This window comes from Wickerhamomyces anomalus, assembly GCF_001661255.1.
Source record: "Wickerhamomyces anomalus NRRL Y-366-8 unplaced genomic scaffold WICANscaffold_6, whole genome shotgun sequence".
NCBI classification, from domain to species: Eukaryota; Fungi; Ascomycota; class Saccharomycetes; order Phaffomycetales; family Wickerhamomycetaceae; genus Hansenula; species Hansenula anomala.
In genome coordinates this window covers 14,716-32,332 of record NW_017567115.1, presented here as the reverse complement: position 1 = coordinate 32,332, position 17,617 = coordinate 14,716, and the positions used below count along the sequence as shown (strand labels likewise).

Genomic DNA, 17,617 nt, shown 5'->3' with positions numbered 1-17,617 from the left:
ATCGAAATAGAAAGAGAAAAACTACTCTCAAACTTTGAAGTCAACCAACATCTAATAGAGATCCAATCTCAAAACAACTGGAACAATAATACCAAAGAATCTAAGAAAAAAAGAGCCTATAACCCAAATTTAGAAAGTATATCAAGAGATGTCACTTCTTATCTATCCAAGAGTCCAACTGCATTACAAACAGTCGACAATATAACTCAAGCAATGAAGGATTTATCCCAATATAAATTGGAAAAAGTGGAAAAATTACAAATTATAAATTCTGCACCTTATTCATTAGTTAATTTATATTCCATCGTGGAAGAATGTGATCAAAGATTTTCTGAACAAGAAATCGAAGATATTTTACAAATAGTACAAACTCATTTCCCTCAGCAAGAGGTGGACGAGGAAGAGGAAGATCAAGAAATGGAGGAATAATATATTTATTATTCTTGTTTACGAACACCACTAACAATATCATCAACTCTTAACAACAAACATGCACTTTCAATAGCAGTCTTGATACTTTGTTGTTTAATAACTTCTGGTTCCCAAATACCATAAGAATTCATATCAACAACTTTACCTTTATCACCATCAATACCAAATGTATAATCACCTTTAGCATGTTTTGCTCTTAATTGAGACAATATACGGATTGGATTACCACCAGCATTTTGTATAAGAGTTCTTGGAATAACTTCAAAAGCATCTGCAACGGCTTGATATGGCCATTGTTGAACTCCTTCAATAGTTTTAGCCTTTTCAGATAATTTAACTGAAACGGCCATTTCAGTGGCACCTCCACCTGGTGATAAACTTGGTTCAAAAATAACATTACGTGTAACAGCCATTGCATCTTGTAAATTTCTTTCAATTTCATTTAAAATATCTTTTGATGGACCACGTAACATAACTGTACAAGCTAATGGATTTGAACATTTTGTTAAAAATGAAAAATATTCATCTCCAATTTGTTCAACTTTAAATAATCCACAATTTGTACCAACATCTGATTCACGTAAATCTTCAACTCTATTAACAATAGTGGCACCTGTAGCTCTTGATATACGGTTATTATCAGATTTTTTAACTCTTCTTAATGCAGTAACACCACCTTTTAATAAATAATGTTGTGCTAAATCTGAAACACCTTTTTCAGTTATAACTAAATCTGGTTTGAAATTTAAAATAGTTTCACACAATTGTTTAACTTGATCTTCTTCAATTTGTAAAATTCTACTCCAATCTTCCTCTTTAGTAATTTCAATATTTGTTTGTGATTCACCTTTTTTATATTCTAAAGGACAATCCAATAATATAATTCTTGGATTTTCTATATATCTCTTCATCTTTGGATGTGTAACATCTTTGTTTAATAACACACCTTGTAAAACTTCACTATCCTCAATTTCACCACCTGGAAGTTTTTCAATACGAACATATCTTTTAGTATCAATTTCTTTATGACCATAACCATCATCAATTAATACAGTCTTGACAGCTTTTAAAGCTAATGAACACATCAAATCTGACCATTTACTAATATATTTAGTACCAATTGATGCACTAATCAATTTAATCATTGCAGGTTCATTTTCAATATCAATTGGTCTTGAAACTTGATGAATAATTTCCAAGGCATCACTTAAAGCTTGTTTTAAAGCTTGGATAATAATGACTGGATGAATGTTTTTTTCAATGTATGGGAATGTTTGAGCTAAAATTTCACCAGCTAATATTATAACAGTGGTTGTACCATCACCAACTTCTTCATCTTGAGTTCTACTCAATTCAATCATTGATTTAGCAGCTGGATGGGCAACATCAATTTCTCTTAAAATGGCATGTCCATCATTAGTCAAGACAATACCACCCATTGGATCTAATAACATCTTTAACATAGCTTTTGGACCAAGACATGTTCTAATGATATCTGAAACTGCTTTAGCAGCTGTGATATTTGATATTTGAGCTTGACGACCCGTTTGCCTCTCAGAAGAGGTGTCTAAAAGGTTAGTATGACTAGGAGAAGTATCAATTTCAATGGTAACATACTCATAAACACAACTGGTGCTTGCATTTTTGGATTGATATCGCTTAAATTGTTTTGGTAGTTGTTTCGTTGATTTCGCCTTCAAAAGTTTTCGATGGTTTTTTTTTTTCGCGTTGGAAAAAAAACGGTTTGAAGCGATGTGCTTTACATGGAAGAAAAAAAAAAGATCCATAATATAACTAAAATTAAAGGTTGTTGAAGTGTATTATTAGTGAAAAATGGGTATTGTGTAAGTGAAAGATTCTATTCTCAGCTTAAGGTTAATTTACTAACACAATTCAGCGAAAAAATCCAACAAATCCAAGAGGAATTGGCTCGTACTCAGAAAAACAAGGCCACCGAATATCATATTGGTTTACTTAAAGGTAAATTAGCAAGATATCGTCAACAATTATTAGAACCTCCACCAGGTTCATCTTCTTCTCCAGGTCAAGGTTTTGAAGTTAGTAAAAGTGGTGATGCAAGAGTTGTATTGATTGGGTTCCCATCTGTGGGTAAATCTTCATTTTTATCAAAAGTCACCAAAACAAGATCAGAAGTTGCAAGTTATGCTTTCACAACTTTAACATCTGTTCCTGGTGTATTGGAATATCAAGGTGCTGAAATTCAAATTGTGGATTTACCAGGTATTATTAGTGGTGCATCTGAAGGTAAAGGTCGTGGTCGTCAAGTTGTTGCAACTGCTAAAACTAGTGATATCATTGTTATGGTTTTAGATGCCACTAAAAGTTCAGAACAAAGACAAATTTTGGAAAAAGAACTGGAAAGTGTTGGTATAAGATTAAATAAACCAAAACCAAACATTTATTTCAAACCAAAACCTTCAGGTGGTGTTAAATTTAGTTATACTTCTCCACCTAAGAATCTTGATGAAAAAATGGTTCAAGGTATTTTAAGAGATTATAAAATCCATAATGCAGATGTCTTGATTAGAGATGAAAATGTCACAATTGAAGATTTCATAGATATTATAAATGATTCACATAGAAGTTATATCAAATGTCTTTATGTTTATAACAAGATTGATGCAGTTTCATTAGAGGAAACTGATAGAATTGCAAGAGAACCAAATACAGTTGTTATGAGTTGTGAAATGGATCTTGGAATACAAGATGTTATTGAAGAAATATGGTTTCAACTTGATTTATTGAAACTATATACAAAGAGAAGAGGGGTTGCAGTGAATTTTAATGATCCACTAGTGGTTAGAAATAACAGTACAATTGAAGATGTTTGTAATTCTATTCATAAAGATTTCAAAAATCAATTTAAGTATGCATTTGTATGGGGTTCATCTACGAAGCATAATCCTCAAAAATGTGGATTAAATCATCCAGTAGATGATGAAGATGTTGTTTCAATTGTGGCAAAGTGATCTATCTAACTATTTACATTGTTTTATTTCTTAATACCTCTTTTTTCCAAAAAATCTTTAGCTTCATTAATCTTTGTAGCAACATATGGACTACCACCTTTATCAGGATGGTTTGCCAACATGATTTTTCTATGTGTTTCTTTTAATCTTTTTTTAGTTAATGTAGTTTCTCTTAAATTCAAGATTTGTAAAGCTTCTTTTGCAGTCATTTTTGGTCCAAATCCACCTTTATGGAAAGCTTTACCATTTATACCTGGTTGATTTGATTTAAAACGACCAGCGACAATATATGCAAGTGCAAACCCACCGAGACCTGTTAGGATAGGATGGTTACCAAGAGTTGTAAGTGTTTGATCAAAGTAATAATCTATGGTACCTTGTTGTGGAGTTGATGATGATGATGATTCATTTTGTTGTTGTTGTTGTTGTTCAAAAGTTATCTGTTGAGGAGGTTGCTGTTTCTCACCTGGGATAGGGAGAGAAGGGATATCGATGGATTGTGGAGCCATGATGCGATGAGAAGTTGAGGTTTAGATACCAGGAAAATGGAATAGATCTCAATATTTCAATGACTTTTCAATTAATCTTTTTTTTCTCGATGAACTTTTTTGAAACTCATCCATAATAGGCAATATCCATATCAGGAAATGGTTTTGAGCGAGCGCGATGAGGAAAAGAAAAAAAAAAAAATTATTAGAAAAATTTTAATATGAGAGATCACATACTTTTTTTTTTTAGCATTTCACAAGAGATAGAAGTAACGACAAAATGAGAATCTATTCATGTCATTTCTGCTCTTCTCCAGTATACCCTGGTCATGGTATAATGTTTGTGCGTAATGACGCTAAAGAATTCAGATTCTGTCGTTCCAAATGTCATAAAGCTTTCAAACAACGTCGTAACCCAAGAAAATTGAAATGGACTAAAGCTTTCAGAAAAGCTGCTGGTAAAGAATTGGCTGTTGATTCTACTTTAACATTCAGTGCTAGAAGAAATGTTCCAGTTCGTTATAATAGAGATTTGGTGGCCACAACTTTGAAAGCTATGGCTAGAGTTGAAGAAATTAGACAAAAACGTGAAAGAGCATTTTACAAGAATAGAATGAAAGGTAATAAAGAAAGACAAATTGCTCTTGATAAGAAACTGGTTGAAAGTAATCCTGAATTATTGAAGATGAGAGAAGTTGAAATTGCAAGAAAATTGGCTAAACAAGAAGCTAGAGAACAAAGAGTTGAAGATGAAGAAATAGAATCCGAAGAGGTTGAAAGTGATGAAGAAATGGATATAGAATCAGAATCAGAATCAGAAGAAGAAGCTGTTAAACAAAAAGTTTTGTTGAAAAACAAGAAACGTTCAAAACGTGTATTTTAAGTTGTCATGGTCATAGGTCATTATTATTATTATTTTTTCGGTTTTTACAAATTAGTTTTCTTTTTATTTAGTTGTTTTATAATGTAAATTGGGTTACACTTGATGAATTCATTCAAATTTATTTGTCCGTATTTGAGCATCATTTGGTAGTTTTTTAAAAATGGCCACGAATCCACCTCCAACAACTCTTGATGCAACTTTTGGTCGACAAACTATTCCTTCTTCGTTTGAAGCTCTGATATGTGTAAATCTAACATCCCAATCTTGTAATCCACCACCCATACCAGGTGCTAATTGAATGGTTCTAATATGTGAAAGTTTAATTTCACCTTCACTATCTTTAATGGTTTTAATAACTTCCAATATTTGAGTTACTGAAGGGCAAAAGATAACTAATGATGCATCTTGTTTTAAATTTTTGGAAATTTGTGAAACATTGGAAGAAATTTCTGGCATATCTAGGAAAGCTGCACTTAAAAATCCTTCTTTATCTTCCAAGCTTTCAGATTCATCATGTTTTTCAAGCAATTTCCATCCTTCACTATGATTTTGAAGCCAATCCACAGGTGATTCTGCAAGATGGAACTTTACATCATCTCTATACATCCCTCTTTTAAAATGTTCCAATGTAATCTCACCTCTTCTAGAATGATTTGTATTACAATCAATCGAATGTAATATTCCACCTCTAACGTTAAATTTTTGCAAAAAACAATTTGTTGGATGTAATCTTGAACAGATGGCTAATGCCAATGACCCATGACCAGTACCAGCCTCCAAGATTTGTATTGGTGATCCGACCAATTGATTATCATTTGTTAATTCTGGGAAATCATAATGTAAATCAGCTAATGTCACTATAGCAGCTGCATCATAAGGGTAGATTGGTTGAGCATCTCTTTGACCCAAAGTTATGTAGTCCTCAGTAGTTGCTAATGTTGCAATATATGATGATTTACCATTTGTGGATTTCAATATGCTTCTTGACCTAAGATTGAATAATTTATCATGGTTAATTGAACCGTTATTTACATCAGTCTTACCACCGAATTCCAAAGGTTTAGATAACCATATTTTATCACCACGAACCACTGATCGTAATAAAACAACATCACCAGGTTTAAAAGTTGTGAAAAACCTTTTGGAAAACATGTTTTGATGAGGATATATTTTTTTTTGATGTTGTGATTTTTTTCTGAAATTTTTTTTGGCCATCTTTTCTACTATTACGCGTAAATGTCAACAATGCATTTAGTAACTGACATTTCTCAAATCAAATTACATTATAAGGAGAACCATGTGGTTAAAGTTCGAGTGTTTGGAGTGGTATTGGAATATAATGCAATGGAAGGAACAATCACAGTTCAATCCTTGAATATATTCTCAAGAGATCCAAATGGAGTAATCAAACTCACTTTAGATGAAGATCGTTCAATTTCAAATCCTGAAATCGCATATATGGGTACATTAGTTGATATTTACGGTTTATACAATGGTAAAAATATCATGCTTATTGATGTTAAATTTCCCAATTCTGATACTATTACGGAAAAGGAGAATATCGATATCCTACAAAAAATGAGTCAAGTTTAATATACTTATTAAAACCCACTGTTCCCAAAAAATTGATCCCAAATCGTGTCACTAGATACTCTAGTTATCATATCAAATATTCTTTGCTGTTCATGATCAGCCTGTGTTGCAGTTTCTGCAAATGTTGTTGTGGGAGGTGTTGATAAACTTTGGAAATTTTGATTATCATAATAATCTTCTGGTGTTGTATCATCAAAAACTGAAGAATATTGGAAATCTTTGAAAACGTGTGAATCGTTATTGTTTGGATCCGTTATTTTATTCAATTGATCGAAAAATCTATCTATATCTTCAAATTGCTTTGAAGAAGATTGATCATCACTTGAAGTGTTTTCAAATTTTAATTTAATCATTGCCAATGATAAAATTTCGAATATTTCAACACATGGAGAAGCAGCATCACAACTTTCAGTTAAGGAGTTTAAAATCTTTGTAACAATACCAATTGTTTCTTCAAATTCTTGAAACTCAATTAATTTTTCATTTGAATGGAAAATTGAATAAAAAAATGATGTACCAGCCATAAATAAATTATGTACTGCAGCCCAAGTGTAATTAATTGTTTTCGATTTGAAAAATTCTGCATAGCACATAATCATTCCCTTTGAAGATTCAAATATGATCTTGATAGCTTTATTATCAACCTTATTATTTTTTGGAGTTATACCAAAGAGTAAAAGTTTTGTATGATAATAATTTAATTTGAAAAATTCAAAATTAAAATCACAGTTTGATTTTCTTGAAGTTTTGAGAGGAATTGTTTTGAACCAATTTTCTAACCTATTATCAATGTTAGATTTCCAATCATTTAAATTTGTATAAAATCTTGGTAAAAGAGATGACGTAAAATATAACACTTGTAAAACTTCAGCTTGTAATCTCCGTATTCTGAAAAAATTTGTAGAAATGATTTTATAAGTTGGTAATGAATTTGACGTATTTGTGAAATCATGTTCTTCATTGGGGTTTATTAAACAATCATCTAATTCCACTGGGAATTTAGTTGATATACTTTCCTCAGGTATACCAAAAGGTCTTCCTAAATAGACACATATTTGACGATCTAATGAATATGCACACCAAAACAATCTTCTTCTTAAATCTTTAACAAATGGAGTAAATTGATTGTTTAATTTTTCTGTATGAAGTCCTAAATCAACACAAAGTCTTAAAGTTGTCCCTAAAACATACCAAACACCAGGTGTTGAAGGTCTCATTATAGAATACAAAGTCAATAATAACAATCCTTGTAGACATTCCAATCTATCTGGAGAAGTATAAATTGAATCGATATACTTCATTGCTTCTAATTTGTATGAGTTTGATATTTTCGCATTATATTGTAACAAATTCACAGACGAGGCAATAGCAAAAATCATATTCAAGAAAAACAATGGTTTATGAAACTCTGAAGGGGTAGTTTCAGGATTGGTGGTGTTGTGAATATAAAACCAAGTATTGTGTTCTTCAATTGGTGATGTATCAAGGTTCATTTTTGTGTAATTTGAAGCCAACGTTATATTCGAAGATAAATTGCCATAAACAGGTTTAAAATAATTATCAATGAAATGTTCTCTATGTAGAATGGGTAATTGAGAATTTGATTGTTCAAAAAAAGTTTTAAGGAAAAACTCAGCTGTTGGTTTTATAGGAAATCCTGTTATTGAACTTTGACTTGGTTCTTCAGCTGGACCTCTAGTTGTAATAGAGTTATTCTCATTGATAGTTCCTGGATTGAAATTGACTGCAGTGAACAACAGTTTAGCAAATGATATACCTGAAGAATCACCGATATAAAATGATAATCCATTGTCACTTGTTGAAGGTACTGCAAGATCCATACTAGATTGAATTGATCCATCATCTTTTTCCATCTTGATTGATTTAGCATTGACAGCAGCCTGTGATGTTGATGTTGGTGTACGGGCTAAGCTTGCTGGGGATGAATGATTTGATATTCCAGGTGTGGGATCTATTCCATGTTGTTTCAGCAGAGCTTCCAAATTGTTGACTTTATCCTCAAGATATATGACATATGATCTTGGTACTTGTCTCCCCGTAGCAGGGTCCAATCCAACACAGGGCACACCAGCTTTTTCACATTTAGCACAGCTTGGGAATTTCTGATCACATTTGGTCTTTTTCTGACGACACCTTTGGCAGGCCGCTATAGATCTAGAGATACCGATGATTGTAGAAGATGGTCTACCACCTTCTTCACTTGCCTGTCTCTTTCCCTCGGGAGCCACATGATCCTCTTCAGCCTGTTGCTTTCTCTTCTTAGCTCCAGCCATTGTTTTATTGGGTAGTACCGGTTGTAACCTGTGTATCCTTTTATTTACACTTGAGTTTTTTGTTTATCTCGACGCCACCCAACGCTGCCTAACCGCTTCCGTTTTGGGAACACCCGTTTGGCTCGGAAGAAAAAAAAAGGCTGAATATTTGAAGGCCATGATGATGATATTATCACCAATCCCAACCAAAACAAACTCAATAAACGGGCAAATGACTACGTATGAGAAGCTCGTAAAGGTAAGCATGGCACCGATATTAAGGTCAAATAATTGAGTCCACTAACATCGTTTTTTCTTTAGGGAGCCACCAAGATTAAGGTACGTTTTCATTAACCCCTATCAAGGTCAAAAAGAATAGTACTAACAAACTATTAGGTGGCTGCTCCAAAGCCAAAGTATATCGAGCCAATTCTTATGGCAACTACAGACAGAAGTGAATTCAAGTCGGTTATGGTTGCTCTTCAGTCAAGATTGGGTGATACCGCTTGGTCAATTGTTTACAAGGCATTGTTGGTGATTCATATCATGATAAGAGAAGGTGATGGAGACATAACGCTAAAATATCTGGCGACTCATTTACATTTCTTTGATTTGAACCAGATCAAGCAGATTGGGTCTCCAGATTCAAAACAATTGTTGAGATATGCAAAATACCTTGCTGTTAAATCAAAACAATATGGTAACGTGGGGATTGATTACGTTAAAGATGAACAAACAAAGAATGATGGTGGTAGACTAAGGAACTTGAGTATAGATAAAGGGTTGTTACGTGAAGTTGAAAGTGTTGAAAAACAAATTAGAGCATTGGTCAATTGCAAATTTAGTGAAGCTGACATAAATAATGATGTTGTTCTAACATGTTTTAGAATGCTTGTTAATGATTTACTACGTCTTTATCAATCTTTAAATGAAGGTGTGATAAATATTTTGGAACATTATTTCGAAATGTCTAAATATGATGCCGAACGGGCTCTGATTATTTATAAAGATTTTGTTGATTTAACAAAAGATGTTGTCAACTATTTAAGAATAGCTAAACATCTGGAATATGCAACCAAGCTACACGTCCCAACTATAAGACATGCACCAACTGCATTGGCAAATAGTTTAGAAGAATACTTGCATGATGAAAATTTTGAAGTCAACAGGAAACAGTACCTTGCTGAAAGGGAATTGAAAAATTCAAACCCAGATTCGAAAAGAGCTACACCAGCACCAAAGAAAATTGAACAATCAGCTACTGGATCGAATTATAATCCATGGTCAAATCAAATTGGATTACAACAGGTTAATTTGAACGGACAACAACAACAACAACAACAACAACCGTTAGTTCAACAACCAACTTCAAATCCATTTCTTCAATTTCAAGCTCCTCAAACTACATCACAAGCACCACAACAATTTCAACCACAACAAACAGGATTTCAACAACAGCAAACAGGGTTCCAACCACAATTCCAGCCTCAACAAACTGGTTTACAACAAGCCCAAACAATGCCATTACCTGTTCAGCAAGTTCAAACATTCAACTATCCAGGAAATCAACAACAACAACAATTTGTACCTAATTTCACTGGGTTTGGTGGTTACCAACAGCAACCTCAAATTCAACCACAGTTGACACAACAATCCACTGGTAATCCATTTACCACAGCCAATAACAATCCACCAAAACCATTAGAATCATCAAAGACCGGCAACAATCCATTTGCAATTGACTATAAATCCAGGTTAACTTCAATATCGGAAAACAGTAATAATTCGATCCAACCTCAACAAACTAGTTCAAACCCATTTTCAAAACCAATCACCACTTCACTTACACATCAATCTACGGGCACAAATCCATTTCAAAAAACATACACTTCAAATAGAATATCTGTCAATGGTGGTAATCCTTTGAAACCACAAGCAACTTTTGGAGGTTATGAAAATTTAACAACAATACCTGTTTTCCCACAAACCATTCAACAACAACATACAAATCTTCTTCAACAACAAGCTGGATGGGAACTTCAACAACAAATGGCCTTGAACCAACAACAACAACAGCAACAACAGCAACAACAACAACAAAATGCATTTCAACAACACCCAACTGGAAACCAATTTAGTTTTCAACAATATGAAGGTCCAAGTTTGATTTGATGTTAGAATAAAAGTTTTAAAATTTGTACAGTATAATATTGTTTTCATTAGATAATTAGTTTTTGTATTATTAGTATAAAAAAGATTGCGCATTAAGCATTTGTTCCAATTGTTCAATTGATTCTTGATCCAACATCACATCTAATAGATCATTTTCAGGAAAGTCAACCAACCCTTGATCAGCACTGGCTGATGCTTGAGCTTGTAAATTTAATTCAACCAACTCCGTCAAAACTTTGGAGGAAACAACTCTTGGTTCATTATCCAATAACTTTATATAATTTGGAGCAACTGGTGACTCAGATGTTGTGCCAAAAGTGTTGACAAATAAAACTGTTTGAATCATATTCATTCTTTTGGCATAAAAATACTTGTCAGAGATTCTTCCAAAGTTTGCAATGATAACTCTTGAATTTTGAAAAGAGATTCTTTTAATTTCTTCAAATGAAACATCAATCTTGGCCTTTGGTAAAATGTAATTAGTTCTCCCAATCAATGATATTTGTAATTGCAAAAACTTGTGCAATGTAATTAAAATCTTGGGTATAATTAAAAATGATGGTCCAAATTGTTGTTGTAGATTGTAAAAATGGTCCTTTGTTGAATCCAAGAAATGAGTCACATGTAAAACGGGATTAGATATACTTAAAAGTCTTGCTAAAGTTTCAAATGCCTTTTGAGTATCAATACCTGTGTAGTGTAAAAAGATGTGATACAAAACCATATAAACCAAAGAGCTAATGTCCAGGAAATTTAAGAATTTTGCACATTTTTCAACTTTATTTGGTAATGTCAAAATGAAATTCAAATCTAGATCTATTAGATATTGTTCTAGTTTTTCCAACCCCAAATTTAATTCTTTTATTGAAGGCTTTAACCCGACATCAGTAATCATCATAGCAAGAGGTTTGATTAATTCACGAACTTTAAATCTTTCCCTTATGTAAATAGTGGCATCATTTGGCTCTTGTGGGAACGGAGTACTATAACTCTTGTCATCAATAAGGAATGAACAATTCCCATCTTTTAAAAATTGATTAGTATCAAGTTCAACTAGATGATACCATAATCTCTTCAAATGTTCGTCATTGGTTTCAAAGTTTAAGCCTAAATTTATAGCCAATCTTTGAGCTAAAATATAATTGGCTGAATTTTCAAATCCCTCAACATAATCAAGATCTTCTGCACAATTAGTTCGATAAAAATCCAAAATCAAAATAAACTGTAATAGTTGAGTTCTGTAATGATGATAAGAATATCTAACCTCTTCATAACATTGTTTAGCTAAATCAATAGATTCCACAGTAAAGGGCATGAATTCAGCTTCATAACCTGCATTATAAAATGACCACGAAGAAATCCTCAAAATCACAAGTAGAGTTCCAATAAATATGAAGTCATATGGACCATCAATTCTACTTCTAACCGCTGGGTATGATTTAGGGCCAATGAAATTGATTAAATTTTTGTTAAAATCATCTCTTTGAAAAAATGAACAAGTATTGAAAAGTTCGGATTCAAAAAAATGATCCACTAAAGACCAAACAACAAAAGTATTTGAAATTAAAGGTTTAATTGATTCAAACAGTTCATTTGATGGAATCAAACTTTTCTTTCTTTTCCCTCTATCCAACTCATCACGAATTTTCATTGGTAATCTTTTATTATCCTTTACAACGTGCAACACACACTTCACGAATGGGTCTAATGATACTATAGTAAAAAATGATAATGGTCCATCTTTCAAAAGTATTTTCCCATATCTATGGAAATCAATTTGGTCTTCAGATATTTGCTGTTGTAGAGTTGATTCAACCAAATCTAAACCAGTGTATTCACATTTGATGTTTGCCTTTGTACAGGTCCCGCATGTTGGTTTGATTTTATCACACTCAAATCGGATGTTAGAAAAAAGATCAACTTGGCTGCTTGTTGGAACATACCTTCAGCTTCTTCTCACGACAGTGAGTACACGAGTGAATCACTCTTCTTCTTTTGATTCCAGTAGCCATGAAGTGTTTGATACAGTTGATGTTAGGATACTATTCGGCCGGTAAAAAAAAAAACAAAAGTTATACATCTGTATTACATAATCTCTATTCTCTATACTGTTAATGCTCTCTGTTTAATGATAAATGCTAAACCAACAACAACACCGAGTCCTGCAAGACCAATCCCAGTGTAAAATGCAGCTCTCATACCCTCTAGTGTTTTGAGATCTTGTGGATCTACATATCTCTGTACAGTACCAGCAATCCCTAGACCGATTGAAATAGAGTAGTTAACACAAGTTGCAACAACAGAAGCTGCAACACCCTGGTGTTCTTTTTTCAAATGGTGACTCAAGACAATAGTAGCTGCTGGGAAACTTATATCCATACCAAATGGTGTTAAAATGGCTGATGGAAATTTTTGTGCCCAATACATTTGAGTTACAGGTCTCGTACCCATTAAACAACTTCCTATCAAAAAACAACAAAGAGAAATAGTCATAACAACACTTGTTGAAAGATACTTTAGCATATAAGTTGTTGATATTCCTGCAATCAAACCTGCAAACATTGTTGGGACCATTTGAGCTGTGCTTAACAATGGAGATTGATGTAAAATAAATTCACTAAATTGAAACTGATAATAAATCCAAATACCAAAACAACTCCAACCTGAAATGATGCAAGCAAGAACAAACCCAGTATCTCCAGTTAACACTTCTCGTGGTACTAATGGCCTTTTGGATACTTTAAGCTCAACATAGAAAAACCCAACTATTGCCAGTATACCAATGATTAAAAGAATATAGACATATGGTGTTTCCCAGCCAACAACAGGACCTTGATTCCATGCGAAATTGAATAAGACTAGCCCAGTAACTCCAAACAGTGATCCAAAGTAGTCAAAATCTTTCCAAGAACCTTTATCATCTTGGCCACGAATACCCTTTGGGATAAATATGTATCCAAGAATCAAAACAATACAACTTGCAATACCAGTTATCCAAAAATACCAGGGCCACCAGGAAAACTGAGCTATCAAACTTGAAAATACAGCACCAATTAAGAACCCCATTGGAGCAACACCGCCAAATAACGATAGTGCAATGTTTTTAGAATGAGATCCATGAGGGAAATAACCTCCAATCAATCCTAAAGAGTTTGGAACAGCAATCGCTAAACCAAGTCCTTGTAGTGCTCTCATAACATCAAAGAAGATAGCACTGTGACTAAAAGTTGCAAATCCACAGATTAAGCTAAACAAGCCAAATATTGTGTAACCAATAAGATATAATTTTTTGTAACCAAACAAATCACCCAATTGACCAGCTATAAGAATAAAAGTACCAACCGTTAAAGAATAAGAAGCTGTAAACCAGCTGAGTTCACCTGAGCTTTCAACATCAAAAGATTTGGAAACGAATTTGAGAGGTACCACTGTTTGAGCTAACGCTGCCTGTGTAAATATTTGAGAGATGGCCATCAACATGACAAAAATTATCAATCTGGGTGTTGATATTTCATTGAATGAAGGAGATGGGGATGGAGCATCAACTTTTGGAGGATCGACCTTTTCAGTATCGAGTGTGAAGCTTTCACTCATAGTTTCTGGTGATGATTGATCTCAGAGATGAGATGCGATGAGGTACGATTCTCATGGGCTTATATGGGAAATGCTTCGTAAACATTAGTAATGGTGCGCGTTCCCGGTTAAATAAATTTTTTTTATGACAGATTTTTTTTACGCGTAAATAACGAGGATTTAACCTCTAGTTTTGGAAGACATATCCGCTATTGAGCAAATACAATTAATCAAGAGTGCATATTAGAGTCTAGAGGTACAGCTGGAGGAGTATCGTTGGGTTATCTATCATGACTGACGTTGCTACTATTTGAAATTTCATAAAGCACATTAAGCTAATGATATATTTAGATCTTTATCGGCAACGTAAATATCCCAATCATTTTCATATTCCTTTGAAACGGGAGCATCCAAATCTCTCTTGTTCCATATATTCAAGATAATCTCTCTTGATTTATTAACATTCCCCAATGAATTGAATTCAAGGTAATTGAAAAGGTCAAGTGTTAACGCTCTCAGCTCTTCACAATTTGAGCTTAAGGAATCAATTTGAGTAGCCATGATGAAAGTGGGCCATATTAAAAAAGACCAACAGAAATTATTTTCAATTATGATAAATTCCAAAAAATTTGCCAGGTTCGATACAAGTTCAACAATCATGTGATCTTTGGGTGTCTTGTTCAGCAAAGAACAATGTAAATAAATTTTTGTTGCAAGTTTCTTACACTCACAACCTAATAAAAAGCAACTTGTTTCATCGTTTGAAATCTGAGATGTTAATAATTGTTCATCTAGCGAATTTTCAATCCTATCAGTCAAAATATGAAAATCTTGAGGATTCATTGAGGTTCTTTCATATGACAAATCTGTGATATCTGAAATGGTGCTAATCAGTTTCCTATTACAACCCATCCATGAGATTAACGAACTATCTTGTTCCCAATCTTCAGAGTTGAAAACACTCAACTTTCGACATGCAGTTCTCCCCATTGCTTCTTGATAACCAAAAAAATCACTAGTGAACTGTAAGATTTTGAATTCAACATCATTTTCAGAACTGAAACTGAAATGATTTAGCAGCCATTTAGCCATTATTATATGTTTATCCCAATCATCATTACAATCATTTGCCAAATCATAAAGACACAAAAGTAAAGATGACAACAGTAATTCATAATTCATAACATCAGATGTGCAACATTTCAACCTTTCTTTAATCTCCTGCATTGCTAATTGCTTGTAATATACCGCTTTCCTTCTCCAGTAATCGTTATCCTGTCGTATTAGATATGATGATCCAATTGCCAGCAACATCGTCAACACATGATTAGCCCCATTATGTGAAAATTGAATCAATGTACTAAAATCTAGACCATTAGCATTAAGTGATTTTATAGGGTTGAAAATTGGTGAAACACGTTGAATATAAAATGATAGAGCAAAGTTTGAGCTACCATCAGCATCTATAAATAAAGGATTACCCTTTGGATAGATTGACCCTAGCAATCTGGGTGATGAAATAAGATTATCTGAAGTGACATTGATAAAATATAGCCTTCCAGGATAAACATAATGGTGCAAATGCTTATGACCAGCTGCAATATCACTCAGATCGTTTGTCTTTTTAGCAAGAGATTTGTTTTTGGACCAAACACCTTCTCTTCCAAAAACGGCACCTTTTAACTCTAGATCATCTTTGAATCTTAATGAAAGTTGATATAAACATTTGACATTTTGCCTTTGACATCTTGAACAGGTTGGTTTCTTTTCATCACATGCCTTTCTGCTCTTTCGACACTCCAAGCATCCATTTCTAGATCGTGAGTGCTTGCTTGTTTGTTTTTTGATTCCCATGGCTGTAACCATTTGTTATGGTTTTGGGTTGCCTTTTTGCATTTTTCGAATTTTTGATTTTTCTTTTTGGTCTTTTGAACAACACATAACTATTAACACCTAAATGTATCCAAAGAACCTTTTTTCTTTCATTCTTGTTGTGAAGGTTGTATCCCCCATGTGCTCTCCGGCTCGCAAATCTACTGAGGTGGTTATGCCTATAAATACCCGTTAAGATTTCCACAATCCAATTGTCGAACGTTTCATCCCATCATCAAAACATGTATATCCCAAAGCTGCTCAAATACTCACTGACTTTTGCTGCTCAGGATTTCCAAGCGTTAGATTATTTCACTCAATACTCCAATAGCTCTTCAGTCACCACTGATTTGCCAAATTTTGGTCTAAAATCGGAACACTCATGGAGTTCTTTTTTACAAGATATTCAAGACTTGAATGATAAATCAGATGATACAAGATACAAATTGATCTTTTTGGCACGCCATGGTGAAGCATGGCATAATGTGCTGGGGTCTTTACCTAATTGGTATGAAATTTCAAGACAAGATACTTACAAGAATTATACCTTATTTGATGATGATTTGACTCCAACTGGTGAAAGTCAAATTTCTAAAGTCCATGATTATTGGATTAATGAGTTAAATAATGGAGCACCGTATCCTCAAGTATTTTATACATCTCCATTGAGAAGAACTTTACACACTTACCATATTACATGGGGTGTTGAAAATGGAAGTGCCATAGTTGTTGAAAATTTAAGAGAAAGATATGGAATTGAAACACCAGAGGAGCGTCATAATAAGACTTGGATAAGTGATTACTGTAATGTTTGTGAATTTGAAAAGGGGTTTGCTCAAGATGATGAATTATGGAAACCGGATGAACAAGAATCAAAAAAACATGTTAGAAAAAGAGCTAAAGAGTGGATACAATCACTATTCATTAGAGATGAACATATTATTAGTGTAACTAGCCACTCTGGAACTATCAAACAGATATTGAAAGTCATTGGCCATCCAAAGCACTCTTTACAGCCAGGTGAATTGATCCCAGTTGTTGTAAAAGGGCGGAAAAGTCACAACTAGATGTTTGAACTTAAGGATCAATTGTTTTAGGACTCTATCGGCTATGCTAGTTCTGCAATGAAATTGACTAAAAAGGCTTCTTTCGTATACTAATAGTTCATTTGAAACTTGTTGGTTCATCTGAGAAGCTTGTATTTTGTCTTTTTTTAGCTTTTTACTATTTGTTTCCTAGTTATTCTTATTCAAAACGTCGTCATGACCACTATTAATTGTTGAAGAGATGTAGTTATGTATTATAATATACTTTGTGGTATTAAAAGTCTTACAAAAGATG

At 33.4% G+C, this 17,617-nt stretch overlaps 12 protein-coding genes across 12 annotated transcripts; 5 read left to right on the top strand and 7 right to left on the bottom strand.

Annotated features, from left to right (window-relative positions):
* Nucleotides 1–9: 9 nt before the first annotated feature.
* RPC17 (DNA-directed RNA polymerase III subunit RPC17) lies at nucleotides 10–429 on the top strand (the record flags this gene model as incomplete). The annotated part of the gene is made up of 1 exon (XM_019182270.1): nucleotides 10–429. A coding segment is annotated over one exon (420 nt), but the record flags the coding sequence as incomplete, so codon positions are not given.
* Nucleotides 430–437: 8 nt separating this feature from the next.
* Nucleotides 438–2,074, bottom strand: CCT3 (chaperonin-containing T-complex subunit CCT3; the record flags this gene model as incomplete). The annotated part of the gene is made up of 2 exons (XM_019182326.1): nucleotides 438–1,999; nucleotides 2,050–2,074. The coding sequence occupies 2 exons, from the start codon at nucleotides 2,072–2,074 to the stop codon at nucleotides 438–440; spliced, it is 1,587 nt and encodes a 528-aa protein (XP_019036557.1).
* Nucleotides 2,075–2,265: 191 nt separating this feature from the next.
* On the top strand, nucleotides 2,266–3,422 carry RBG2 (Rbg2p; the record flags this gene model as incomplete). Its single annotated transcript, XM_019183786.1, has 2 exons — nucleotides 2,266–2,276; nucleotides 2,330–3,422. 2 exons carry the CDS (start codon nucleotides 2,266–2,268, stop codon nucleotides 3,420–3,422), a joined length of 1,104 nt encoding a protein of 367 aa, XP_019036556.1.
* Nucleotides 3,423–3,445: 23 nt separating this feature from the next.
* PAM18 (Pam18p) lies at nucleotides 3,446–3,931 on the bottom strand (the record flags this gene model as incomplete). The annotated part of the gene is made up of 1 exon (XM_019182317.1): nucleotides 3,446–3,931. The coding sequence occupies one exon, from the start codon at nucleotides 3,929–3,931 to the stop codon at nucleotides 3,446–3,448; it is 486 nt and encodes a 161-aa protein (XP_019036555.1).
* A 259-nt stretch (nucleotides 3,932–4,190) lies between these two features.
* RLP24 (ATPase-activating ribosome biosynthesis protein) lies at nucleotides 4,191–4,652 on the top strand (the record flags this gene model as incomplete). The annotated part of the gene is made up of 1 exon (XM_019180867.1): nucleotides 4,191–4,652. A coding segment is annotated over one exon (462 nt), but the record flags the coding sequence as incomplete, so codon positions are not given.
* A 273-nt stretch (nucleotides 4,653–4,925) lies between these two features.
* WICANDRAFT_20540 (uncharacterized protein) lies at nucleotides 4,926–5,927 on the bottom strand (the record flags this gene model as incomplete). The annotated part of the gene is made up of 1 exon (XM_019180877.1): nucleotides 4,926–5,927. A coding segment is annotated over one exon (1,002 nt), but the record flags the coding sequence as incomplete, so codon positions are not given.
* A 467-nt stretch (nucleotides 5,928–6,394) lies between these two features.
* Nucleotides 6,395–8,680, bottom strand: PPR1 (Ppr1p; the record flags this gene model as incomplete). The annotated part of the gene is made up of 1 exon (XM_019185110.1): nucleotides 6,395–8,680. The coding sequence occupies one exon, from the start codon at nucleotides 8,678–8,680 to the stop codon at nucleotides 6,395–6,397; it is 2,286 nt and encodes a 761-aa protein (XP_019036552.1).
* A 211-nt stretch (nucleotides 8,681–8,891) lies between these two features.
* On the top strand, nucleotides 8,892–10,831 carry YAP1802 (Yap1802p; the record flags this gene model as incomplete). The annotated part of the gene is made up of 3 exons (XM_019185109.1): nucleotides 8,892–8,918; nucleotides 8,981–8,998; nucleotides 9,056–10,831. The coding sequence occupies 3 exons, from the start codon at nucleotides 8,892–8,894 to the stop codon at nucleotides 10,829–10,831; spliced, it is 1,821 nt and encodes a 606-aa protein (XP_019036551.1).
* Nucleotides 10,832–10,901: 70 nt separating this feature from the next.
* WICANDRAFT_64697 (uncharacterized protein) lies at nucleotides 10,902–12,843 on the bottom strand (the record flags this gene model as incomplete). Its single annotated transcript, XM_019183785.1, has 2 exons — nucleotides 10,902–12,722; nucleotides 12,775–12,843. 2 exons carry the CDS (start codon nucleotides 12,841–12,843, stop codon nucleotides 10,902–10,904), a joined length of 1,890 nt encoding a protein of 629 aa, XP_019036550.1.
* A 61-nt stretch (nucleotides 12,844–12,904) lies between these two features.
* Nucleotides 12,905–14,425, bottom strand: AMF1 (Amf1p; the record flags this gene model as incomplete). Its single annotated transcript, XM_019182807.1, has 1 exon — nucleotides 12,905–14,425. One exon carries the CDS (start codon nucleotides 14,423–14,425, stop codon nucleotides 12,935–12,937), a length of 1,491 nt encoding a protein of 496 aa, XP_019036549.1. The 3' UTR covers nucleotides 12,905–12,934.
* Nucleotides 14,426–14,734: 309 nt separating this feature from the next.
* On the bottom strand, nucleotides 14,735–16,258 carry WICANDRAFT_70468 (Zn(II)2Cys6 transcription factor; the record flags this gene model as incomplete). The annotated part of the gene is made up of 1 exon (XM_019184207.1): nucleotides 14,735–16,258. The coding sequence occupies one exon, from the start codon at nucleotides 16,256–16,258 to the stop codon at nucleotides 14,735–14,737; it is 1,524 nt and encodes a 507-aa protein (XP_019036548.1).
* Nucleotides 16,259–16,518: 260 nt separating this feature from the next.
* WICANDRAFT_57554 (phosphoglycerate mutase family protein) lies at nucleotides 16,519–17,382 on the top strand (the record flags this gene model as incomplete). Its single annotated transcript, XM_019182806.1, has 1 exon — nucleotides 16,519–17,382. One exon carries the CDS (start codon nucleotides 16,519–16,521, stop codon nucleotides 17,341–17,343), a length of 825 nt encoding a protein of 274 aa, XP_019036547.1. The 3' UTR covers nucleotides 17,344–17,382.
* Nucleotides 17,383–17,617: the final 235 nt, after the last annotated feature.